The sequence below is a fragment of the Opisthorchis viverrini genome (genome assembly GCF_000715545.1).
Source record: "Opisthorchis viverrini unplaced genomic scaffold opera_v5_33, whole genome shotgun sequence".
In the NCBI taxonomy this organism is placed as follows: domain Eukaryota; kingdom Metazoa; phylum Platyhelminthes; class Trematoda; order Opisthorchiida; family Opisthorchiidae; genus Opisthorchis; species Opisthorchis viverrini.
Genome location: NW_008751689.1, coordinates 798082 through 825453, shown reverse-complemented (window position 1 = coordinate 825453; position 27372 = coordinate 798082). Strand labels below are relative to the sequence as shown.

The 27372-nt window shown below is 44.5% G+C and overlaps 3 protein-coding genes across 3 annotated transcripts in view; 1 reads left to right on the top strand and 2 right to left on the bottom strand.

Moving 5' to 3' along the window:
* Nucleotides 1-7245, bottom strand: part of T265_02616 (hypothetical protein) — a gene marked incomplete at both ends in the record, with an annotated part of 52206 nt that extends 44961 nt beyond the window's left edge. Inside the window, 9 exons of the mRNA XM_009166914.1 lie at nt 719-779; nt 1006-1194; nt 3610-3689; nt 4458-4631; nt 6159-6347; nt 6393-6561; nt 6601-6726; nt 6763-7173; nt 7217-7245. Coding sequence (XP_009165178.1) covers nt 719-779; nt 1006-1194; nt 3610-3689; nt 4458-4631; nt 6159-6347; nt 6393-6561; nt 6601-6726; nt 6763-7173; nt 7217-7245 — 1428 coding nt within the window. The remainder of the gene's footprint in view (nt 1-718; nt 780-1005; nt 1195-3609; nt 3690-4457; nt 4632-6158; nt 6348-6392; nt 6562-6600; nt 6727-6762; nt 7174-7216) is intronic.
* T265_02617 (hypothetical protein) overlaps nt 1-16282 on the top strand; it is a gene marked incomplete at both ends in the record, with an annotated part of 31300 nt that extends 15018 nt beyond the window's left edge. Inside the window, one exon of the mRNA XM_009166915.1 lies at nt 15916-16282. Within this exon, the coding sequence (XP_009165179.1) occupies nt 15916-16282 (367 nt within the window). The remainder of the gene's footprint in view (nt 1-15915) is intronic.
* On the bottom strand, nt 12635-26926 carry T265_02615 (hypothetical protein; the record flags this gene model as incomplete). The annotated part of the gene is made up of 6 exons (XM_009166913.1): nt 12635-13095; nt 14055-14172; nt 18607-18908; nt 26139-26226; nt 26278-26371; nt 26649-26926. 4 exons carry the CDS (start codon nt 26166-26168, stop codon nt 12835-12837), a joined length of 711 nt encoding a protein of 236 aa, XP_009165177.1.
* Between the last annotated feature and the right edge of the window lie 446 nt (nt 26927-27372).

Below are 27372 nucleotides of genomic sequence, written 5' to 3'. Positions count from 1 at the left end.
GGATAAATAAAGTATTCAAATTTGGGCGGGGGAGGGTGGAAGACGGAAAACGTGAAAGTGTAAGCAGAGAGGCGTCAGCAGTAGCATATTTTCGCTTACCCGCCTGCTGGATGCAGCAGGTAAGGCGATCCGGCTGATGGCACCAAGCGACGGCCGATGTGGCATGAGAGTATTGTTAGTTGTGTAGGTCATGGTTGTACGAGGGCTGGGATACTGCCAGGGCGCCCACACCTAGACAGGAGGACGATTAGGGTCCTCAACCAAAGCCTTTGGCTCAAAAGCCTAACCGCAAGGCAGCGGTGTTTGGCGGGGAAATGCAAATGCATTACCTTTTCTACGGAACAAGTCGCCATACATGTTCCAACCCTAAACCTGGAGGACCAGGAGACTGTGTTCGTCAGACCTCTAACCATTGACCAACCTGGTATGAGACTCTGCGAGTGTTGCGCGGACACCCCCCAGTATAGCTCAGTGGGTCTCCGAGGTACACCAACCGCCACACCACGGTAAGGTCCAGTCTCTTCGTGACGGGGAATATTTGAGGATACAAAAGCACATGCGGTGTTCGAGAGATGGATTATGGATCTTGATAGACAGGTTCGTCGGGAAAGCAACGGTGCGAGTGGACAAAAAACCACGTAATAAAAAGAGGTTAGTTATATATTCAATCTATCGAAGAACTAAAAAGTAGTGAGACACAAGTTCATGTAGCACTCACCGCTTTTGCAATTTTCGGCAATGCCCAATCAAGGTCCCATAACCACGGATCATTTTGGGGGCTGAAAAAGAGCGTTGGAAATGTGAGTCAAGTATGAGACTTCACAAGTTGACAGCACTGGCTGACCACTTTCTCTACAACAGCCAGTGGGGTGATAAGTCTTAGAAGAAAACAGCGGCCATCCAGCATGGTGTTGTCACGTTCACAATGGAAATCAAACAGCACCTACACTCTTCAGCAAAAGCTGAGTCAGGTCAGGTACGCCGACTGCTCTTTCAAGGACTTACTCTGCATCGGGACTGGAATAATGCTGTAGTGCTTGATCCGCCAATTGCATGAGGAGTTGTTTCTGACGCTGCTCGTTTTCCGCAAATTTCCTGTCCGCGTTCTCCTGGAACTTCGACCACGAATCGTTGATGGGCAAATACATACTTCCCATTTCAAGCATACCATACAGGGTTGCGGGATGGGGAAAGCTGTCAATCGCATGGGAACAAACAAATTACACCTTCGAAGTCGAGGTAAACAGTCAACACAGACATCTATGCCAGCATTTGTAAGAAGAACGCCTGATATGCCCTGACATCGCCCTGACAACAAGGGAACGAGTGAGAATACAATGAGCCAAGACCACTGACAGCATCAGGCTTTTATAAAAGCATTAGAAAGTGGGTAGCAAGCGACTAGAAAGAGCGGTTTGTTAGAGTACAGTTTGAAGTGCGCTACTTTAGGTGCATCCGCTACCACATCAAACGTAGTCCAAGCGCATTCGCGGAACCAGTAGAGGTTAAAATAGCAAAAAAAGGCACTGTGATGACCGACTTGGTGTTATACGCGGAAATCGCATTCGAATAAGTCCAACGACGTTGAGATTATATCTAAAAGAAGCCTTTGTAAGAGGTACTTTTTTGAATGGTGCTTCTGAAGCAAGTATGGGAGAAAGCCCTGCAGGAACTCGCCAAGTGTGATCACTTTTGATACATTTTTCTTTCTAGGAATGACTTAAGCATTCGAAGAAATCACAAGGAGGTCCTTGAAGGGAGAATAATGTAGTCATTGTGAGCCACGCTGATGAAAATAATTTCGCTGGACCCCACGGTTGTCTTCATGCCGTTGTTCAGATAAGTAACTGGTGCAAAGATACATAACAGACCACTGTCTGAATCCCTCTATCTTTGTCGCGATGATATTTTTGTCACGCACACCCTGAAAATGGCCCTTGTTTGAACGTGGGGAAATACCCTCATAAAAAGTATCAATTTCAAGGATAGCCACACAGATAAAGGTGAAGTGGTCCGAACTGGGTGGTGGTGTCTTTTGGGAAGACTAACGTATGTTTATTATTGTGGATATTTGTAAGCAACTGGTAGCTAGTTTTGTTAACCGAAATGCCTAGTTGAGTTATCATGCTCACAATTTTAAGACGAACTTTCATGGAATACCTTGAAAGACTCCATTCACATGAATTTTCGTTTGCTAGAATGGACTCGGGGTCGTAGTTCTCAAATGTTTGTAAACAAACCGCTTATTGCTAACGGACCCATGTTGGTATCCAAACACACCCATTTGTCAACGCGCATTGTTCACGTTCACTGCGATAAATATTAGCTTGTTGACCCGCGCTGGATCTTGAGAGGATCCTTATAGGCGCACAGTGTCCCCGTTTGGTGGAAACTAATGAAAAATAGTTGATTACATTCGTATCGCGTTGGCGATACTTTTTCTCGCTGTCTCCTAATGAATGACATTCCCGTATTCTCGCAGTGGATCGTCCAAAAATCTATGCCGATTTGTAGCTACAGCGTCATTTGACACATGCTATACCCGTATGAAAGATATTTCTGTCTAACGTTGAAAAGATGACTGAATAGTACGACCATCTTCTGTGTGTTCCTTTTGAACTTGAGACCTTTGTTCAGAATTAATGCTATGAACTTCGGTAGAGTAGCGAGAGGTTATCAGCAGTGTGTGGAATATTCAAAGTGTATATTTGTATCCTTTATGGATAATCAAAATCAGCCAATACATGTGATAAGCGAAATACTATTTTAGAATGGAGGGACGATATTCACATAATGGTGAGCGTTTGTGAGGGGACTAGACATCAAATAAAGCTTCTTACGGTGCTGCATATTTTCCAGGATAGCGCCATTTGTTCACTTTGTTCCACTTCACAATATAAAATGTTTTATAACAATATAGGCTTTACTATTCAGACATAAAAGCAAAGGGTGGTGATGCTGCAAAATGTGTGGCAGGGAGTGACAAACTGAAAAGCGTGAGAGCCAATCGCCAGACGAAAAGTCGGAAATTCTTTTGACCACGAACTATATTGTGTGGCTAATCTTCGATGTTTACTGCGCTCCTCCCATTATGCTCGACTTTTCGTTAGTGTTCACATGGTTAATTTTATATATCCAAGGTAGCTACCAGAGTGGATGATATTCTATCTTTTTTGTCATAAATGACAGAGGATTCTAATGGTTCCTATCCACAAAAGTAACCTCTCTTTAGAAGAGTCTACTTTTTGGCACATTACGGTGGTTTTACGAATGGTATGGCTTAAAATCATGTTTGGAAACCTCGAGCACGTCAGAGACCTACTTATTTGCCTACTCATTGCGTTAATGTGATTTGGCATCCTGGTCTTTGGTAGGAGGGAAATCTGCTCCCAGAAACACGTGGAGTGGTCTTCGTTGGGAGTTGACAGTGACCTCTCAAAAGTTATCCTCTTAAATTCAGATTTCAAATGTCAAGAGTGACGTGCTTTTAAGTAAATGAGAGTTGTTTAACACAAAGTTCAGTCACCCGACTTCCTGAACCACACACTGCGGCATAAAGCTAGCGTTGAATTATGTTCTGGGCCTCTGGCATTTGCACGGACGACTTACCGCTCCTTGAACAACGGTAACAATTTCTGAAATACTTCATAGGTCATCGACACATCGGTGGCACAATAACGCATCAATTCCTAAAACAAAAAAAAAACAGAACAACAAGCTAACTCATTCATACATGATTTGGAACACACAAACGAGATGGCCCAGTGGTAAGAGCGCGAATTTACTGACCGAAAGGTCCGTGGTTCGAACCCAAACTCTGCTTCTGAACTTCCCATGTTTAGACTTGGACAACCTCGTGCTTCCTTCTGATGGCAACGCAGTTAGGCACCGGAAGGGTGTTACAGCTGAAGATGAGAAAACCAACTACTCTCGCCAGTGTAACCAAAACAGTAACGGAATTTTTTGTCTTTAATATATATGTATATATATATAATACCTAATAGGTGACATTTATTTTTATGTATAGTCTCCATGAGACGAGGAGTGTAGGTGATACAACGAAGCAGACGGAAATCAAAAACTCAGAAACTGGAAGGAATACATTCTCTGTAACTGACAGGTTGTTTTTACCACACAAGTACTTCTCGAAGTGAGCTGAGAGGAAATTATTGGACAAAGTGGACAAAGTATTCCATATCCCGTAGCACTTGCCCACGGGAATATGAATCTAGAGAGAGAGAGCTCGAGAGCATCAGAGAACTAATGGTATAAAACAAACATACTGGACGCCCACAAAATTCACACACGTCGCTTAGCAACTCATGATCACCTGGAATTTAAGGAAGGACAACAAACGGTGGAATACAGAAGCTTGTCAGATAACACCCTATGGCCAGTTCATTTGACGGTATATAGAAAACAACCCGAATGAAAACAGGATATCACCGATTACTGACCTGAAAACGTGTTTGTACCTCTTGTCTTGTACCGCACTCAAAAACGGACCTGGCTGTTTTGTCCTGTGGTGGCTCCTTCGCACAATAAAGCCGGTAGACATCAGTGAGATTGTTCAGGCTCGTTTCGGAAATCCATTGCAGACCCTTTGGAGGAAAAGCAAAACGAGAGCTGTTCTGAAGTTGACATCGGATAAGTGCTTTCTGGTGGTGATGGAATGAGTTTATTGTTAATGGGATCGTTTACGTGAGGTCAGCTATGTCCTGCAGATATGGAAGCGAAACAATTTAGGTTTTTAGCCGAATTTATAACTTGGGATGTCCTTAAGTGAGTGAACATGAGGATGGAAACGCCATAGCTTAAGTAATAAATAAACGGGCGGGTAATGCGACAGTGAAGTAGCAAGCCTGTTGGATGCACGCTCGCTTGTGGTCATCAGAAGACGACACTGGTCATCGACGGGTGTCTTTATCTGGTCTCTAAACGGATAGTTGTTGTATGCCAACCACAGACATGTCTGGGCGACCATTTCTTCTGTCCCAGCAACCTCTACAATCAGACGATTTCTTACTGCTGTAACGACACCCATTCTCAGGGAGTCATTACGGAACCACTGCTGAGAGGAGATGTGCTAGAGGAGGTCAGTAAATGAAACGACAAAGAAACAAGGAGTTCATAACCAGGAAGCTCAGCAGTAAGTGTCTTCGCGGATAGGAGCCCCAACGCGGGAAAGTACAGCACTCATTTCATTAGGAACCATTAAAGAGCACTAATATCGACTCATATATTTTGAGGTGATGCTTCGTTGGAGTTTTACTTTGAAGTGAATGCAGAACAAACTAGGGTCATGAAATCGCCACTTTCAAGCACCTCAAGGTTACACAACAAAATAGATGGATGCACGAGCAATATTCTCGGGAAAACATAGCGTTGGGTCAGATTGCCAAAGCTTCTCTTCAAGTCAGATAAAGCCCTAGTTGAGATCATGGTTCCGAAGCAAAGATTTCATCTGCCAGAACTACCTTTCCAATTAGGCACCGTACTTAACGGTAGCCCAGAGCATTCGTATATGCTCGAGATAGCTCAGTGAGTAGGACACCAGCTTACGAACCGAAAGGTCCGTGGTTCAACCCAACTTCAGGATCTCGACCGCTCCTGTCTAGGCTTGCCCAGCTTGGCAGTATTACAGCCCTTGTGTATCATTCCGTTTGCATGATAGCTGGGCGCTGAAAGGGTACTACAGCTGGAAGATTATTATTGTTTTATTATATACAGTCTTCCAAGCGCCTGGACACAACCTTGATCTTTCCTACGAGAGATGGTCAGAGACGTTACCGTACTGTAATGGCACATTTTCTGGCTGCGTTCAGCCAGAAAATGAGCTCCATTTGCTGTGTTTTGGTTTGTTTGGGATGAGTGAAACTCAGTCCGTTCCGATTCATCCGGTGACAGTAATGAGGCCAGGGTCGCTCGTAAGATCTATCTGAGGGTTACTCCGTGGCAGATGGTTCCTGTGGGTTCCTTATTTGAAGATTATGGCGAATTCAATAGGAGTGAACTCTCTTAAGAAAGTTCTCTCTTGGATAATTACGGTCGTGCATGCCGTAGAAGACTACATGTCTACCTAGGAACAATCACGAAGTGAACAGGCGTGCGTGCCGAACACAGAGCACAGACATTGAGGAGTAAAAACTCAGACTCACCATAACATTAGCGTGTTCCTCCACATCATTCAACTTGGATGTTTCTCCGTGGGTACTCATATATTTCTGCCACAATTTGTTGTTGAACAAATGTTTGGATGCTGCGGTTTTCAAATGTCTTTGTGTGCTGGTCAACCCGGACACAGCCACATGAAAAGATAGTGTGTCCAGAAACCGTGTCCCAGTTCCCTGAGATGAAAACAAATTACCGTCAAATTTATGACCGGAACTCACCTGAAGATAGTATTCCTCGAGTAAACGTGCTCGGTCAAAACTCACAAAATGACCAATCACACATTTGGGACGACTAGTGTCCTTACTGTCGTACAGAGGAATCAACGAATCTAGGGTCTCATTTGTGGATAATTTCTCGCTGTAAAGATTTGGGGAAACCCAAGAATACCTTTCGGGCGTGGTCAGTAGAAATGCATGACATGGTTACCATCCGTTTGGTGTCAGCACGACAGCCATTGTTGGAAGATCACCCTCTTCCATGAGAACTTCAATGTCAAGAACCATGATGTCGTCCACGGGTGCTCTGACACTCTCTATTTGATCACCAGAGTATCTACAAAAATAATAGTCCTAATCACGAGCAACTCACCTGGTCCATCCAGACTGAGTGCTCCACGATTCCGGCATTGGTGGAACGGTCCCAGAAAACGAGTCCAAAAGTTTCCGGTAGGGCGTGACGAGTTGGGCAGATATGTTTTGCATGTGTTTTTCAATATCACCGCCAATCAGGTCAGGAGGGGAAAAGCTCACAGGTAGGCGTTCTGGCTGTGAACGATTTACATCAATCCCGTGTTTTTCTAGCTCATTCAGAACGGACTGTGGTGCTAAGTCGTAGCGGCTAATCTCACAGCCGAATAAACATGCTTGCAGATGTCTTGAAAGCATCTGTATGCGTACTTCATTGTAGGTTGGTTGTTCCGCATTACTAACGATCTTTGTAACCGCGCAACCTTGTGCGTACAGGGAAGTCAGACGAATGCACCTGCTCAATACCGGTTGGCTGATGCACAAAGGGTTAGACAAACCGCAGAATCGGCACTTACCATGGGAAACGCAAAAGAACGGAGATCATTTAACAGCTGCTTACGGGATGGATATGGTGGGATGAATCGATAACGAGTTGACTGTGGTGCTGCTAATAGAAAACTCCTGAAATTGGAACACGAAAAAAATGAAATGGAAGAGCACACCTGTGTTACCAATACGTACACACGATTACGAAGAAAACTATGGTAATCCAGCTAACGGACCTTGTTGATAATTCAGGAAGAGTAAACTGTTATCGTTGACGACACAGTCTCTCAAAATCTGTGAATCAGTCACGTTCCTTTCTGAGATATCAATCACGTGATACACACAGGACAGCTGATATCCTTCCAGCTACTGCAGAAAAAATGAGTTGATGTCTGTCGCATGCGAATCGTGCTCACCACTTACAAGAAATGTTCGGATAACCAGCCCTCACAACAAAAGGATAAATTCGGTGCGCTAGATTCTATCGACGACTGGGATCCTCGTTCCATGGGATAACATTGGAGAAATATCTTCACTTTACTTTCATGGACAGATTACCCTTTATTCCGATCGATCCACCATTGAGATAACCAGAACATTTCCTCTCTTTGATCCCTATGTTGCCTAGTTGTATTACAACAGTCCCTTTGTTTCCATATTTTTCGGATTACTTGAAACCCAATGGTAGATTACTTTAGCTGAATGCCTTAGCAAGAAATTTCCTTCATTATTCGAAAGAAGTGACATTTTACGTCTGAATGAAGTCGAAGAGAGCAGCACTAAGAACTCCTGGACGTAAACCGTCGGAAAAATGGATGGAAAATCAACAAAACGGTTAAAAATGAAACCTATCCAGATAGGAAGTGTCATTGGATGAAAACCACACGCGCATAGCAGACCATGATGTGACGGCACAATATTTTCGGAACGAAACTGACGGAAATGAACACAGTGAATTGGAAACCCGGGCCATTCTAGACGTCAATTTTGAGCCGAGCCAAAGTCCCTAAACAACACGAGACATTTTCAGGCGCTGGCTCAATCCGTGGTACAAGAAACTCTCAGAAAAAGACCGATTATTTTGCCGGGGGAAAATTAGACCACCTTGATATAAAATGTTACCGTTTGTGCCACCCAATACTACTACTGTAGAACTATCTAGGCTGTCAACTCAGATTACAGAAGGACTGTTCAGACATTTAATTCACCTAAAAGATGATTACACAAAGTAAACGCGGTTGCAAAACGTGTAGGCTGTCCAAAACCGTCTTCCATTTCACTGTGGTTAACTTTTCAGTGGCCCATTACAGGGAGTTTGAAGTTTGCAAACTATTAAAGCAATGCTACATCAAAATCCCATTTTGATTATCTCACTCTCACAAACTGAGTTAATAAATTATTCAAACCCCTGATACGGACTAAAACACCTGTGTGGCTAGGCCTTTTCTGGACCCAACCATATGTTCACCGTGAAATCCGATCGAAAACAAAGCACACGGTTCTGTAATTACCAAGTCCTCTGCGAGGACGAATGGCTATTCAAACAAAAACTCTAACTGCTCGTCAGTATTCAGACTGTCTGAATGAGTCAAGTTTCTTATCTGAGCAGAGCAGAGTGGATTGACCAAGATAAAGGTGTCTGAGATTAGCGAATATACAGTCATTTGCAAACTAATTTGGTTATTCGAAAGACCTACCTGGAACCCAGCTGAATCTCTCGGTTTCGATGTTTCCAGGCAACTGAATGTGCTTTACCAGGCCGCCTCATTGTTCAGTCGTTACGATATTCGAGATATCGCGATACATGTATATTTGTAATCCGCTACTCATAAGGTTGCTGAAAATTCTTTCAAAAAACCAAATTAGTTTGCAAATGAGTGTATATTCGCTAATTTCGTGCCATTTGGTTTCAAGTAGAACATAAGGTTGACGGAAACTCGGGGACTGCGACAACATGATGAGCCCCAAGAAGGGCTGTCGACGAGTTTTCAGCAATCTTATGAGTAGTGCATTACAAATGTCTGAGATTAGTCAATGGTCATGTTTTAAAAGGCTCATTCGCTCAAGCCTATTGTGCACTCCGTTTGCTATCCTTGGCTACACGATACAGAAAAGAGCTTCAGCATGCTGTCAAGTAGTGGGATTTCAGTTACAGGTAATATGGGAAGAGAAACAGATCTTAGTGAAAACGTAAAAGACAGTGAAAATTCAGAGTAGCACAATCCAACCAGGATTTCACAGTTATACTGACCACAAGAAGCCTCGGTTCGTAAAACCAGGTAGTCAATGACAGTGAATTCATGTGCTTTTTTACTTGATATGTTCACACTGAACATCTGATTATGGTAGAGTACCACTCCTTTCCCGACCCCTTTGCGAAATCCCTATTCACGCTACCAGGTTTTCGAAACAATCATTCACTACTAAATGCAAGGAAATGAAGCGAACCCGTACCGTACTCGTGAAGTAGAGATCGTCGGTCCTGGAAATGCAGCCTAGCACGGGTATCATCTAGATTAGCAGGCCCTCCATGAGGATAGTGAAAAATTATGAGCGACTATCTGACAACTCATCAGGATCTCAGTTTCGGACGCATAGGCTAAACCAATAAAAAAAAACGCCTGAATCCATAACCTTGTACCTTGCGACAAATCTTAGACAAACATGCTGTGACAAACCGGTATGAGCAAGGACGTGTCGCTTGAGTTGACAGGTGCGTCAATTAAACCTGATCAGATAAAACCGCTTCGAAATCGGACATGAAGCCCGCCGTGGAAAATTACCACGAGATGAATGCCGCTAAAGTAGCTTTTACGTGGTACGGAATAAGGGAAGCAGATTTGAAACGAAATCCTCCAGGTAAGATGCCCCTCCTTCGAGGTCATTCTGCTAAAGAGCCTCAGTGTTCCCTGCTGGTCACACAGTGTACGGTCTTTCGAGTAGCGGCCGAATAGACCTGCTAGAAATGGGACTAGGCTTACCGGAAACCCCCAAACTTACCACCGTGTAAATTCATTGGCCAATGACCTCATACGTAGTCTTGGCCACGAACTAATGTTGGGAAAGCGCAATGATCCATTAGATGAGCAGATCACAAAATTTCTTCTGACTATGCCCTTAGTTCCACATTTGCAATAGCAATGCCCCTTGCGGTGTAAGCGCAAAATTTGGACAACATAACCACGGAAAGCAAAACAAGCGACTATACTATATTATGTAAAGTGGCATTCGCCCTGCCTAGCAATGATGCTTTTTCAAGAACCTACATAAGCGTTTCTTGCCGGGCCCGATTTGCTTCACAGCTTCGTAAAAAAGCCCATCCCCGTAATGGCCCGCCTTGGACGGAGAGTTTTACGCAAAGCAATGGTTAGCATAATCTTCAATGGAGACAAGCACCGATTCAACTGTTCGAGTGAACAGCTTCAAGAGCTACCAAAGTACTTTCCAGATGGAGATGTTCCTCAATTGGAGGGTGGATAACAAGAATCGCACCACAAGCTCTTCTCTACTGAAGTAACAGGATATTAGTCGAACGTACGACTGAATAATCACCGCTGTCATACAGGACTGACTGGACTCGAGTAAGAACTATAAGGCGAGATGACTTGTGACGAAGAGTTGTATCTACATAACAGGAAAACGATAATGGGTTTCCACCTGTTGGCTCTTTGCTATCCTCAATTCACAATTTAAATGTGCCGCATTCTTGGGAGCGGTTGTGTCTGTAAAGTTATCGGCCAAGGACAGTACAATCCGGCCGACAAAACCCTACTTATCTGGCGGGGAAATGGAGCGGTATTGGTTATGACGCCATACGTGACAGTCCATCAGCCCTTATAGTCCAGTACCGGATACATCAACTCCAATATTTCTTATTGGAGGAACCAGGAAATGGGTTTTCTTGAATTATAAGGGGGACAGGTTGCGATGGAGAGAATTTGATACTACTCGAAATTACTTCTTTGACCGGAATATTTTCTCATAAAGGGGGCACCGCAGTCTGCAATCTTACAAATGTAAACAAAGCGGTTTTATCAAAGTTTGACTGGCGAAAAGGATCCCCGCAGTCAAGTCCATTGAAGCTGACGTTGATTACAGTAAACACTAAAATAGCTACCGTTAAATGGACGGTTGTTACTGACAGGACTAGTCATGCAGAGATGAACGGACTACGATCGATACCTTGATTGAATGAAGCAGATTTATGTGGAAACAATCTTTCGTGCTTTAGGTCATGATGTTTATGTGGATAGCGTGCATAGTAACTCGAAATGACACTAGCTGGTTAATCAATACACACAGCCTCTTTCCCTGTCACCTCCGGTTCAACTGTTTTATAGACTCCTTGGAAAAAGGTAAGTCGGATGGTGACCTAAGTCTTTCGTTTCAAATTCCGACTTTCCAGACATATTTTACAACCTAGGCGGACAACTAATCAATCTTAGCACTGATATCATAGTCCAGACGAATAGCCGAAGAGAGTGAATTGGAGAAACCTGGCAACCTCAAGCTTCAGGTAACTACTGAAAGTTATCAATATTCCATGTGAATTATCACAAAGCATTGGATACACGAAACAAACTCAGTATACAGTTTAAGTCAGGCGTCAGGCACGCTGAAAAACCAGCGAATGCAGCAGCTTCATGCAAGCAACCAGAGTATCCTCAGGTACATTCGAACACAAAACAGAAAATTTCTGAGGAACTGTTATATCATCCACTTCATTTCTATTTTGACCGCCCCAGCTGCTCAGTCATTTTCACCGGGCGTAAACGTGCAACAGTCACAACCCAAAGACCAACTATTAACGAACCTGTCATCTGAAAAGCCGATACTGCCGTGGGATGAAGGCACCACCGCGAATCTAATATCAAAGTCATGATTGTGCAACATCAAACTGACCTAAAAAGACAAAGACGTCCATGCAAAGAATACAGAAGACATCTCTGCATTCGTGGGCGGGCTTTTCCTCCGGTGTTTTCCGTACCAACAATGTCTGGGACTCTACCTGCACCAAATGTACAGAGCATTGCCTCACCACGATATTCATGAAACGGTCTTATTCTCTCAAACGACTGAGGCAAACCAAGCAGTGCATTAGCCTCCAATTTTTGTGCTTGCAACTAATTATTGCTAAAACTGCCCTACTTCGTTTGACTAGTGCGAATATCGATGAAGAAATTCATTTACTGAATGGAAGAGCCCGACAGAAATCCATAGTAACTACGACAGACGGAAATCAAGACAAACAACTCCTTGCATTTCAATACTGAGTGGTCTTCGAAACGCAAACGAGAGAAACCGAAACAGAAGACCCCACTAAAAGATTAGTGTAAATATCCGATGATAAAAGCATATGACTGCCAAACGCACTGCAAGCGAGACAAACAAACACAACTGGACGTCAGTTTAGCATGCCCTTTGGAAGACAGAAGGCGGCGAAATGTTGGGGATTATATTCAAATGTATGTATATATACACAGTAGAAACGAACATCAAAGCACCAGGTCAGCAAGCAGTCGATATACTGGATTCGGTATTCTTACTGCGGAAGGTGCAGTAAGCAATAACACAGTTTCACGGCCAAAAAAACCTAAAATGAGATTTGAAGTACAGACAGATGACAAAAACGTGAAGAAAAAAAGGATCACCATATTCGGGACTGCTTGGGGGGCGGTTCACTAGACGTATCCTCGGAATTCATCTTGACCAAAAGGGGATCTTTGACAACCTGAGAAGCCGGGGATATGGAGTTGGGTGATTTGAAGGCGTCCGGGAAGACGAGAAGAATGCAGGTCACATTGTCCCCAGACATGCGAAGTACTGCTTCGTTTACGAGATGGGAGCATACGGACTCCAAATGACGCTGTGTGAGTCCACAGGTAGGCGGATTAGACGAAAGATCGCTCTGCGAAGATAACAAAGTGGAACACAGCTCATCCACCAGCATAGTAACAGAATAACACGCACCGACCAACTACTGCAAGGTGTGCCAACTTTCATGGATATTTGCAATTAATTAGTGTGTTGTTCTGCATATCGGTATGTCTACTCGAGTTGACCACACAAACATCTTCAAGCGGTTTTGGCGTCCAAGATAACGCCCACACGTCTGTATACTTACTTCAACGGATCTGTCAATCTTATTGTCTGAATACGTCCACTTGGATGAACATCAAGAGCAGAAATACCTAGAAGTTCGGTCCAGGTAGGTGATACCCCATTTGAAAGATAAAGGGGTCCACTCTGTTTACTGCCAAGTAGTAAATCTACTGATTATATTGCTCGGATGGATGTTCTGTTGGCGAAATATTTTTGGAGTGCTTCAAGCCCTCAAGGTAATGGCAGTTGTCGTGAGATCAAATCGGTCAAAACTGGTCAAAATGACGAGCTACGAACGGTCGACTACACATAAACAAGCTTTTTTTAAAAAAAAAAATAAAGCTGATTTCGGCAAGCCACGACCAGCCGTCCAAAATAAGTTCTGATACATTCGAAAGAAATTCAGCTCAAAGTTGAGGTAATTAACTACATCAGTCACTTTGAAGAGTGCACAAATGCACTAACCATCGATCATGACCTGGTGGACGACCCGTCCATAGAGACACCATCATCATACACGGAAAGTCTTCCCCGTGATAGTTGTTCAGGGTGCATGACTGTAGTTGGAAACCAACTCGATTAAACGCCCAAGTGCCAATATCTCCCACGCTTACTTTACAACAATAATCAGTAGTAACGTTGGATTAACAACCTACTGGACAGAATCAATCACTCGCTTCCGCCCATTGAAGTGGAGAATCATCTAACACTGTGATGGGATTTACAATTATCTATTGCGACTGCCTCCACACAAACAAAAACAACCTGACTGCCGTTGGAACTCAGAGCTTCAAACTCCTTCAGCAGAAGACGATTAGTGAGAGCGACTGCCTCGTCCGGTGGGAAACTCTTCCACAGACCATCACACGCGATGAGTAGGAATCTGAGGAGTAGAAAAAAACAGTATTCAGATAATTAAGGATTAAAAAGTTCGAAATACGTAATACAAGCGAACGCAATAGGAAACAGCGAACAAACAGAGAACAACCATGCAATTTGCCGCGCCCAAAGGTGCTTTCCAACACCGGTTGGAGCAGCCGAACGTCAGTGTAACGACGACGTATCCCCAGTTGCCCGCTCTATTCCTGGACCTTTATTCAACATTACCAATCATGTACGAGCATCCACACTTGTCAACTGTCACCAAGTGTCCCTACAGAGATTTGAGTTCAGTTGGATCTCACTAACCTCGACTCTACTCATTATTTTCGCTCATACTTAGAAGAGTTTATCCTGAATGGTTTCGCAAATGTGTGCACTTTCTCCACAGGTGTTTGTCCTATAGTATTGGTAAGGTCCCACCTGCTCCTCATTAAGTGACAGAATCCAAATGGCTCCATTCCAGCGTAACTGTCTACACAATATTCAATCCAAACACACCAGTGAACACCATCACACACAAATCACCGTTTAGCCAGTCAATTCACACTCAGTTCAGGCATCCTCTTAATCGGTTTCCTCGTACAACTACTCAAAGAAAAATCATGCGTGAAGCAGCTGGCCTTGTAGGCGATAAGAATATCCGCATCAGTTCAGGTTAATCCGAACTCAGCATAACCGAGAAGTTACCAAAGGAACTGCTTGGTGCAACCCACAGGTGTGAGTACTGATATCCGCTTGACATATAAGTCAACAATCCCTTAAGTTGTTGTCCGTACTCACCAAATTGAATGACAGGGTTCCTCTGGTGTTTGCATTCCTACTCAGGTGATTTAGAATGACCTAATAGTACAAGCTACTCGCGGAACGACCGCAAGCTGAGGGTTCTCTCATGCAAAGCAACCCCTCTGAAGGGGTCTAAACGGTAAAAATCGGTGATAACCACGACCGAAGGGTACTACTTTACATCCGACTAGTTGGCTGCACCGCTGAAAATAAAAACTCGTTATTGTTTTATATGGAACACCGCGCACAAATCGAAATCGTCGGAAAGTTTAGCCAGGAAAGTCAAAGTGCTTCGAAGCATCGACTGTGCCAACCAATCCGTACAGAGGTGCCAAGCAATACAAATGAACCATAGCAGCTGAAACAAGGCTGGACAGTAGCAAGCGGGCCAACAACGCTCCAATGGTAAGCCTTAATCCTTGGATCGTGCCAGGAAGTCAAGAAAGTAGCCGTACAGCAACCGACAGAATGCAATGCTATGGTTTGATGACATAATACTGTAGGTATGAGCATCAGGTGGCCGACGAATCTCTGGATATTCGACTTACTATTATGATGAGTGTGCCTATAACAATGTTGGGCGTCGGAATATTTTTCATTTCCTTGTTTCCCCAGGGAGCAAGCAGACATGAACTACCAGAAAAACAGCTCATAGGGCCACGTAAACACACGTTTACCCAAAAAGATTATATAAAAACCTAAACACAACAATAAATGCTGTCACTAAAATGTGTAGCCTCGAGAGGGGTTCAGATGTAACCTATAAGTGACATTGGCCGTTTCCTAAAAATCTAAAAAATCATTATTAGATTTGTTGACCATCGACAGCAGGACATCCGTGTTCAACACTGAGGATTCACTGCCGTACAGCAATGATTGATTTAAAGCCTTACTGTGAATAAAAAAATAAAGGTGGATGTGGAAGGGACTAAGTTCTAGCTTTTTTTCTTTTTATTTCTAGCTTTCATTTCGAAGTGCCTCTGCCTCCAGACACACAAACGCCACTGACATCGATTAGCAGTCATAGCTTGCAGAGTCTCCAACAAGGCACAAAGGGGATTACGCGGTCCCCATCCTGGAAGGAGAGTAGCACCGACAGAACCCAAACGTTTCGTTACCGCTTTCATACCCCTCTGCCAGGTCAAGGATTGGTCACCTCTCCGCTTCCAACACTCCCAACTGGGCACGGAAAACAGTACCCTCTTCGATGGTTCGGCATACGCAAGACATTGCATAACCAACGCAGCTCTTGGCGCTGGACACATTCTTCAATGAAAGACTCCGTCGCAAAACCGAAAACTCGCCTTCTAATTGCCTCGTTGCTATGATCCTGGGACAACGATTGTCGAACACCTGAAGACGTCTCAGTTCCGTTGCTCGAACAGGCTAAGTCTCACAGCCATACAACAAAGCAGCCCGCACCGTAGCCTGACACACGTCCCTTGAGATTCAGTAATGTACCCCTTTGACGCCATAGGTATCTCAAATTAGCAAACACAACCCGGGGTCTTGTAGATTCGTGCATTGATATCATCTGTCACACACTAACACAACTTCCAGGCTACGTAAACCGTTCCACAACTTCGAGTATGTCTCCCTGGGTTGTAAGTGGAGTGTTTAGCGACTGCATGTCCATGCATGTCCATGACCTTACACTTTGTGGGTGCAAATTGCATACCAAAGAACTGGATGACTTTGGTCAGTTCATCCAAAAAACACCTGCGCCTTCTCCTTCTTTTTGATGGCGAGGACGATGTCGTATGCATACTCTAGATCGACAAGGTTTTCGCCACAGGCTATTTAGACACCGGGGATTTGAAAACCTTCCAGAGTTTGTCCCAATATTTCATCGATCAAAAAATTAAATAGGAAGGTTTATTGGTACCAGATTTATTGGTGGTACGATATTTGGATTTTCACACTGTCAACGGATTATAAGCAAATCACGCATTATGCAAACCTCTCATCTGAGAACTATTCACCCGAAAAGCTAATCAGCATGTGAAATGAGCGAATTACGGATGAGTGTCGATATGTCCTGCTGATCGTAGAGGCCTATCAGTAGTCTTAAGCTATTAGCATGGAGGCTGTTGGTTGGAATTATCATTGTCAGCTGTAAGAACCGCGTACTCGCCGTACATTGGTTGTAGCTGCCATAGTTTTGTTTGGAGAGGTGAGGTAGGTAACTGCGCATTGGAAGCGGAGCTGATAAGTTGGTACGTAAATACAGCAGTTTCAGTGGACTGTCAAGTGCGGGAATTGGGAAGGTAGCTATGCATTGAAGGCAATAGCTTGGATGCATGAGCACCATCGAGGGCGCGACTGGGCCATGTCTGACAATGTCACTAGCCATCGATGTGGCCCGTCTCGGAGTCCCCATCTAGGAAGACGGAAATGACCAGCGCAACTGAGTCTGTTGGTAATGGCTTTTATACTTTGCTCTCAAGTCATTGTTTGACCGCCTCTGGCTCGTTTCCACCATTCACGAGGTTGTGCGAAAAGAGCCCTTCGAGGCAATCGGTCGACTGGTATACGAAGAACGTGGACAAGCCAGCGCAACCTATGCAGTGTGATCAGTTCGTCTATCAAGGGTGAGTTATTTCTTCCGAATACCATTCGAAGTAGTTCGGTATTGCTTATCCGGTGTTCCCACCACACTCGAGCAACGCTCCGAAGACATCGATGTTCAAACACTGAGTCTTTTGACGTCCTCGGCGCGCAGCGGCCAGGTCTCTGAGCCATATAGCAATATGGAGCGCACCGGTGAACGAAACTGTGGCAGCTACAACCACTGTACGACAAGTATGCAGTCATTACAGCTGACAATGATGATGAAACTCGACCCTTGACGGAGAAGCTGATGTCACGCCTACGTCACAGATGACGTAAGTTCGCAAAAGCTGCTCTGGCCTTCCCAATCCGGATGGGAGTACCAACTTTCGCGAGACCACCGGGACTGATACAGCTGCCCAGGTGAACAAATTTGTCTACTACCTCAATCAGTTCATCCGCAAGCACGAGGTTAGGGTTCGAGCCCACTCAGTTTTGCAGTAGTACTTTGCAGGTGTGAAGAGCATGCCAAACCGTGAGGCAGAATTATTTAAATTATTTAATATTGTTTGCATCACCATGGAGTCAGATCTAAGAAGAGCTATGTCGTCTGTGTACTCGGTATCTGTGAGCGGACGCCCCGGGAGCACCTTGACCGCACAGTCAGCCCACTCAAAGATGACTACTGAAGAGAATTTTAACAGTTCGGATAGCATAGATATCATCTGGTTTGCTAGCTGAGCTGAGCTATACGGTGGGAGCTGAATGCACACAAACATATTTTTCAGCAGTCTTTTCGTCTTAACGTAGGCTCTAAAGCCACGATGTGTTGGGTGCGTCCACACACAGTGAATGACTTTGTTAGCAAGAGTAAGTTCGGTATTCAGGGTGGAATTTTCTCTCAGACAGAGAAGACTAATCACATTCGTGACATGATTCTAAAATCGCTTGGTTCAAGGTTGCCGGGCATGAGATGACGTGTTCTAAGAAGCAGATGCGCAGGGAGGGAGGAATTTCTAATAGTTTTTCATAAGCACATCACGATGAACTGCACAACACACAAACCATACAAAAAACTTTTACTAATAAATCCTTTACCCACCGATCGTTTGGAGTCAGTTGGCACTTCTTCACATCAGGAATGCAGGTAACTCCTTGTTTCTTGAACTGATAATCACCAAACGAGCGACTGACCTCTAGAATATTGTTTACTCGACCATTCTGAACTGAAGCTCCAGAAGCTTGAATACGCTGCCGTTCCTCGTAGTCCATCGGGTTGTGGTCGCGTGTCAAACAGACGGCAGAAAGCGAATAGGACCCACTGGGGCTTTCTTCTGATTTGTTTGAGTCACCATTATCAGAGGATACCGGATGTAGATCTCTCACCATGCGACCTAGAACAACCTGAACAAGGTAGTTAGAAACGATGATGGTTAGTTATGGTCAACTGCTACGCTTTGAGGCTTACGAAGCACCTGCCAACAAAATAAGTTACCGGAATGAACAATCTCAGCACACCTAGATGAATCCCTTGCCTAGTGATGTAAAGAATACAAACTAACCTAGTCTTTTGGAAGACACCAAGGACAAGTAAGTAGTGGGAAAAATTCTCGAGAGATGGACTCCAACAGTTATTCAAGCCATCACGTTTTCCGGAAAATACTGCTAGCTGACGCAGAAGTGCCACCGAGCATAATGCCGAGTAGCCTTCATAGAGCAAACTACTCACAAGGTTGCTCAAAACTCTTCAACAACCCACGACCGAAATATCGTACCGACCGAAACATGAGGCGGCTTGTGTGCAGCACATTCAGTTGAAGAATATCATGAACCAGAGATTTAGTTTAGCCTCCCGTGAAAACCAAATTGATATGCAAATGAGTGTATTTGTCAAAAAATAGAGTAGTCTGTTTTCAACCAAACAAAACCTTTCAAAAAGCTGAAACCTCTGTTCAACTGCTTGAAAATGCAATCGATTCAGTTCTGATATATTTGGGCTTTATGTCGGTTAAATAAGTGGACGCAATTTGGATACAAATCTCCGAAGATGGCAAAACTACTTGTAGTTGGACATTAGGACTGGGGTTACAGCTCTTAGTGGAACGCATCTAGGGGTAACTTCGCTGATTGAATTATCACCGATAAGCTAACACCACACGAAGGACCTACTCTCCCAGATTAGGAACCAGAGAATTAGGCGAACAGGCCTCTGGTCTTTCGGATGGAGAAAGAAGAACATGCGACAACCAATCCTGTAACATTTGGACTTCCCTGTCAATCACATGCTGACTACTTCTGAGCTGAACTCCGACTGAGGATCCGAAGCATCCCCCTGTTTAGGCTTGGACATTCCAACAGACAGACAAGGGTTATGCAAAATTGTTATCCCAGACCAAATTGACCATCGCTTAATAAGAACCGCTGCAAGCAACAGTAGGAATAACCGAAACTCTACTGCTGCTGACACCTCTAATTTTTCCATAAGTGTATCTTTTACATCCTCTCCCATTCCATCTGATGGTTGTCCTTCTGCATCAATTATCAGCTACGAAACCGTGTATCTTCTAAATGACAGTTAGATACCGGTAAGTACTGGTATAACGCTTCTGATCACAAGAGTGAGAACGCGAATCACGACATCAACACAACTTGTATTTCGATACGATCAGAAAAATCCACGAGTCACTTTTAATCCCTCACACTGGTTGCATTTTCAGTAAACTTATCCCACCAGAGAATTTTTCACACTTGCACAAAATTTAAACACTACCTTGTCATCTTATCTCTTGGTACGTTTGAGGCTTACCCTGAAATTGCATACCTATTTTCGTTCAACAGAAGTCGGTAAAAAAGTCACTGATGAAACTCCAGCTTCCCATTTTAGAGCTGCCTTGAAATATCTAGCGGGCAACCTTGTCTAGGTTCAAAGAAAATCCACAGCGGATTTTTTTTGCGTTTTTAAATACCAGTTGGTGTAATCATTGGTGTAACTCATGCTATTAAACACGTTCACCACATTTCCATTTGTCATTACGCTCCGTCCTGCACAACGTACGACTGTGAAGTCCTGGAACGAGGTACACATTAAGTGATTCACATTTATTTTGCTAGGAAAGTTTGATGAAAGACTGAGTGGGAATATTATGAGAGACACGTGATACACGTGATATTATTTCATTACCAAGGGACCAAATTTCGATAAACCATATCTATCTGCACAATTGGTGACTGAGTTACGGTGATCGTTTTTCTGCGACAACTTTTAAACAGAGGTCATTGAATCTTCTGCGTTGGGAACCACTGGTTTAGAGGAACAGATAGGCCAACAAAATCAAACTCGCCTTCGAAATTAAGGGTAGACCGTATGTGCGTTAGTGCTTTATTGATTCCTAACCAGAATCTCGCCTGCTGTTCCGGGGTCAGGCCATTGCACATTATCACAAGACGGTGGACAGTAATTTAATCTAGGTGACATGTTAAGGCTGGGATCACTAATAACATTTTGAAGGTTGCTAGCGGTTAGCTGAGCCAGGCTACATCTGCAAATATGTTAAACAAGCACTGACTGAGAATTCAAGCTTTTCTCTTACACAAAGAGGGCACTAGATTAGCAAGACTCGAAGGAGAAAACATACTCGCATATCTCCGAGACAATGGAGGTTCCAGTTCCTCCCTCCAGAGTTATGTGACTCATCGAAAGTCCGACAGAACAGCAACAGTTGTTTAGTTCACTTTCGCTCAGTTTTCGACCCAACAAACATGAGGATGCTTTTTCTTGGTGACCAATACACCATTTTCGGTGCACCACCAACGGTTATTATCATGGGAAATTTTTTGGTATGTTGCAACGACCAGCTGAAAGTATTTTTGAATATTATCAGTTCTTGTTTCCTCCACTGCCCCAACCTCCTGAAGCTACCGGTCGACACGGACACGCCTTCCACTCAACTCTGGTTGTACACTGATGTGCATCATAGTAGCGCCGTTCGAAATCAATCGGTTCAAGCAATTTCTCAGCTATAAACCATTACCATAGGTACATGTGCCATCTGTTACAGTTTCGATCACCGAAAAGGGGAAGAGGGTGGGAGATACAGCCAAGCATTGGAGATAATGGCATGCTCAGTAAGTTCTGGAACCGGGTAGCCACCCATTATAGGCAAAATCTTGGATGCGCGTGCACCACTGACTACGCGATTGGGTCATTTCTGCCAGTGCCATTAACCATTGGTGTTGAGTCCCGGGGTCCCCATCAAGGGAGGTGACAGGTGTCCACCTGACTGAGTTGACTAATAGTGTTTTCATACTCCAATGCTAGGCCATACACTGTCCACCTCTCGGCCACTTTCACTCAAGGTTCAATGAAAAGAGCTCTGCGAGACACACGTTCTTCTGGTATGTGAAGTACACGACCCAACCAGTGTAACCTATGAAGTATGAGTAGTTGATCCAAAGCGGAATAGTTCCTTCTTTTCGCGTACTTAAGCATTGCTGATCCGATGTTCACACTAGACCCGACTAATGTTTCAGAGACACAGGTGGTCAAACAATGACATCCTTTGTATGTCTTCTACACGTAAAGACCACGTCTCTGATCCATAAAGTAGTCAGAATCGCACTGTCACTGTGTAAACTGCCGCCGCCAGATAGAATGACGTAACGCCATGGGTATCGGAAGTTGGTTAAAGCTGCCTTGGCCTTACCGATTCGATAAGTAATCTTATTTCCAGCCAATCCACTGGAACCCATACAGTTGCCAAGCCAGACAAATTTATCAACCACGTAAACTGGCTAGTCTGAAATCATCAGCTTCGGGTTTGATCCTACCCAGTCTTGCACCAGCACTGTACACTTTGCAGGTGTGAAGCGCATGCCAAACCGTGCGGCAGTTATTTGGGTTATTTCAAATGTCTTGAAGAGGAAGGGCGAGAAAGGGCACCTTGTCTGATACAACTGGACGAGGTGAACTCAGGCGCACGTCCACAGGAGTCCGTATACACTACCCCATAAGGAATATAAATTCGGGACACCTAATCGTCAGACATCGCCTACGTTTCTGACGATCGACAGAGTCAAAAGCATCTTTCAGATCAAGGAAAACGACTAACGTGGAACGCCTGAAAGTGCCGCTGTTCAAGAACTTGTCTCAAGGTAAAGATACAGTCAACACACCCTCAACCAAGGCGAAAACCAGCCTGATTTTCACGAATCTATCTCTCCCGATAATCGATCGACCTGAGCAAAATAATACCAGAGAGCACTTTGGACATTGCACCCCTTCTGAAGACTGGGATGACGATCGAAGAACTCTATTCGGCTGGTATTCTGCAGCATGGTTGTCAGGCCGTCCACCAGGATCGTACTGGTTTCTTTGAAGACTAAGAGGTGCAGACCATCCCTGAAAGGTGAAATATCGCGTTGAAAGGGTGATATCTCACACTAAATTTTAGTTGCTGACGGCGCTGGATTCTACTAGCGGTTGTAATAAAATAGAACAGCTGAAATGTCCACTGAAAAGTTCAGCCCATCGCTCAAGAGGACGGTTTTGTGAGTTGCCGTCTCGTCTTTACGCGTATTGTATCGCTAACAATTGTCTTCTTTTGACCGGTTGATCGAATCAACTGAAATAGGGCACGGATGTTGTCTGCAGTGAAAGCCTTCTCTATCTCTTGAGCCTTCGAAATCCACCAGCGTTCTCCGTCACTCCTCAAGCTCTTGAGGGATCTGCGTGCGCCCTTCCAGTCACTAGTTGCTGGTATGACCTTTTCGGTCACAATAAGATATGCTGATCCCAAAGATATCCCGTGTTCATTTGGTCCAGTCAGATGGCTTGGACAGATAGTTCTTGAAGCTGAGCGTATGGCTTATTTAACCCACTTCTATTCAGCCTCCAAGCAGTCTTCGTCATCTGCATCTCTGTGCGCTGCCTACAAGACTCTCTCCAGGTCAGCTCAATACTCTTGAGCTATTGAAACTTGTTTGAACTGACGAATGGAACTACTCTGCTTCCGCATACCTAATGCTGACAGAAACCAAGCTGATAGCTGGGCCCGCACAATAGTATGACCAGAGTCAAGTTGCGTACCCCAGAAGGAACAACAGGCTTTAGTGGACGCTCTCCATCGATAACTGGTAACCACATGATCCAACTGGGTCCATGAATGTCTTGCGGTTGGTGGCCTCCAAGTGAGCGTCTGTGTTAGAATTTTGTGATGTCCAGGAACAGACGATGACCTGCAAACAACTGAAGTGGCCGTTCCCCATTATCCGTAGGCAAAGCATCGACTCCAAACCTACTGTTTAATTGCGCTTCTTCCAGACTTATTGGGCATTCATAGCATCCGCTAGGATTGCTATATCCGTCCTTCTTACTGATCGAAACAGTTGCGACAAACCTTGATAAAACCCGTCCTTCTGTCTCAGGACTGCAGTCTGTCAGGGCGTACGCGCACGCGACAAATAAACGCCCTTTACCGCATCGACCTGCACTGGTCTTAATTGAGCTAGACAACCACACAGCGCAAAGACGAGTCCGTCACGAAGAGACTGAATCTTACCGTGGTGTAACGGTTTGCGCACCTCAGAGACCAAGTAGGCTACACTGGGAGGTGTCCCTGCGACACTCACAGTCTCCAATACCAGCTTGGCCAATAGTTAGAGGTCTGAAGAAAACAGTCTCCTGGTCCTCCGGTTTGGAGGGTGGAACATATGGAGATTTGTTCCGTAGAAATGGTAATGTATTCGCATTTCACATCAAACACTGCTGCCTCGCGGTCAGGCTTTTGAGCCAAAGGCTTTGGTTGAGGAGCCTATCGTTCTCCTGTGTAGCTGTGGGCCCCTGATAGTCTCCCAACCCACGTACAACCATGATAACTACGTCTAACAATAAACTACAACAGCGAAACATCGGTGTTGAACACTGATGTCATGCTCTCCATGATGATGATGGCGCAAAGACGACTGTTTACTGGGATTCAGTCCAGTGAGGTGCTTTCGGTCTTGAGGCTGAGTGTAACTCCCACATTGTAGACACCATGACCCATTACCTCAGGATCACCCGATACCCGAAGAATGAAATGTGGAACATTTGAGCTCGTCCTAAGCGGTTTGAGGTGCACGACAGATGTGGGGTTTTGTATACGTGTTCCGAAGACACAATATACTTCGACAGATATGGAAAGTAAATGATGCCTGGTGCTCAACTTGACATAAAATACGGACGTTAAAGACTGCAATGTAGATCATCCCTTTTGAGTTTAGTAGGTGATTAGTTTGGTTTGTTCTTCTGGGCGACGGTTTAGACACGGGGCAGTGGCCAGGGGAGTTGGTGGATGGGTTGATGGTACTGTATGGTTCGGCGGATGGGCAGAGGGTGCAGGGGGAGGTCGGTGAGCGAAGAGATGGAACGGCGAATGATACTTCCAGGTTGCCCAATCCGAAGAAGGCCGTTTGGTTGAGGTACCAAACCTCGGGTCTTTGACTGACAAGTCTGACCCACAAGGCAGTTTGAGGATATCGGGTTTTGTTCTGAGACCCTAACCCTGGCCTGACTTAAAATTCTGAACTGCGAGGCAGTGATTGTTGGGGGCTCAAAGACTCAATAGGCGAGAACACACTTGTCTGTAGAGGGCCGGCTTAACCTGAGGACGCAGAAAGGAATTACTGTCTCATACCAAGTGCTGCTGCATACAGCAGCACTGAACTGTTGGGTTTTTAAAGTATTTCGACCTTATTGAATGATGCACCGGCAGTCACGGTTAACCGCTGGGCGATCGAAGTGTGCGGTTTTTATTATCGATCTTTTCTACTCCGTCCTTTCTCGGGGGAAGACAGCATCACTGCTTCAATGTGGGCATGCTGATCGCCTGTGGGAAACGCCTTACTGTCCCCACACTCCTATCGCAGAGGACACAATGACTTTACCTATAGAGCTCCTCGTAATACAATTTCCCATATCATGGTATGCAGTTGGGCAACTTTCCCTAAATTACAAACGCCAGGGAACAAAAGGCCGCTTTACAAGTAAATATCCCTGAACTACCAAGTGGTCACATCTGGTCAACCAAACAAGTCGTGCTTTTCATTTTATAGCTTGGGTAACAGCAAACGCTACTTCCTATTTGTAAAATTTCTCAACTGCTAGGAAGCGAAGATAAACTAACGACACCACCATTCTAATGGGTAGTTGATGACAATAACATGAAACGGCCTTCAAAGCAAAAGGAGAGTGCGCTCCGGGTCATTATATATATTCCACCAAATCAAGTTATTATTGATAACATGTTGCAATCTGCTTTAGTGGGAAATAAGGTGACCGGAGTTAAAACGATGAATTTCTATGAGAGGAACTTGTTGAAAAGAAGACCACCTCTCACATAAAAAATCGTTTAGTTGTAGCACCCTTTCGGTGCCGCCATCCGAAAGAAGCACAAGGGCCGGGATACTGCCAGGTTGCCCAAGCCTAGACAGAGGAAGTCGAGAGGTAGAAGTCGGGTTCGAACCACGGACCTTCCGGTCAGTACATTCGCGCTCCAATCACTTAGGCCATCTCGCCCCACCTCTCACATAAAAGTAATTACCTGGTACTGTTGAGGCAGTAATTTTAACAGACAACAGAAACATAGTAAAACGTACTTTTGAATCTCCAAGGTTGGCGATGTACATCGTGTTGTTCACGATGAGAACGGTTGAAGCGGTGCTACCATCCCTCCAGTGTGGACGTCTTGGAGACAGAAAGTGTTACGTAGTGAAACACCCAAAGCGAACAACTCACTGATTACTCGCCTCCCGAAGAAAATCCTCATCCGTCTTCTTGAAGGAATCGTACAACACACGTTTAATATCTTTTTCAATTGGCGCTAACCCGCCTGAGGCAGATAGAGAGAACAAAAACATACAGATACGACTGTACCATAATAAATAACTATCGTTACCCGAGAATGATTAAGACTCGAACCCACGGTAAAAGTAAAACGAATAAACGAATATAAGCCGAACAGTCAGAGAACCCATAATCCTCAGGTTATGTGGAAACGTCTTAACTAGTACGATTGAAAGCACAAAGAACATAAAGAGGAAAATGAAGCTAAAAGGTTGCAGCTACACACAACGGTTACAACACAGATGAGGTATAATGTCACTTACTTCTGGGCAGACGCGAACATACGTACAAGTGAAGACGCTTCGAAGCGTAGACGGAAGCTTTACATCCACCATGGCCATCAAAAACGGCATAGTAACTCAATCTACACCTGCGTGAGAATCGGTGTTATTGATGACACATCAAAAACTGCAGAGTACACTTCATTCAGCGCGAAGTTTCGGAAATAAATAGACAAGTCGTCTATGCACACATGGGCATCTTGCATCTCCGGTCTTTCTCCCTTTCTTGCCACTACACAGGATATTAACGGAAGCAACGCTACAAGGTATGGTGAGCATGTCATATTAGCTATACCAGTTGCAGTGGTGCACGAAGTTTCATTTTTGTCCTTCTGTAACTGGTCTTCGGTATTCTCCACTGAATCTGTTAGGAAATGGAAAATGAACCTACCAACTGCTGTGTTGGACAGCTCTGGTTCGGGTAAATCGTCAAAAAGACTCATTGAGTGGAGTGCAGTGCGTGGGACGTACACCAGCTAGACAATGGCGATCAGGGTACAGTCATGCAAACAAATTTATTCCCCACAGACTGGCGAATTCATGAACGAACGTACGAGAACCGGCTGCAAAAAATGGAATAGATCCAGCATTCAAATTGTACAACAAACACTCTAGGAGGAATGGGAGTCTAACTGCAGGAAACTTCTCCAGACACCAAACACGCAATCTCAAACCTGGTTCTCTTTTGGGACAGAAGATTGGTGGT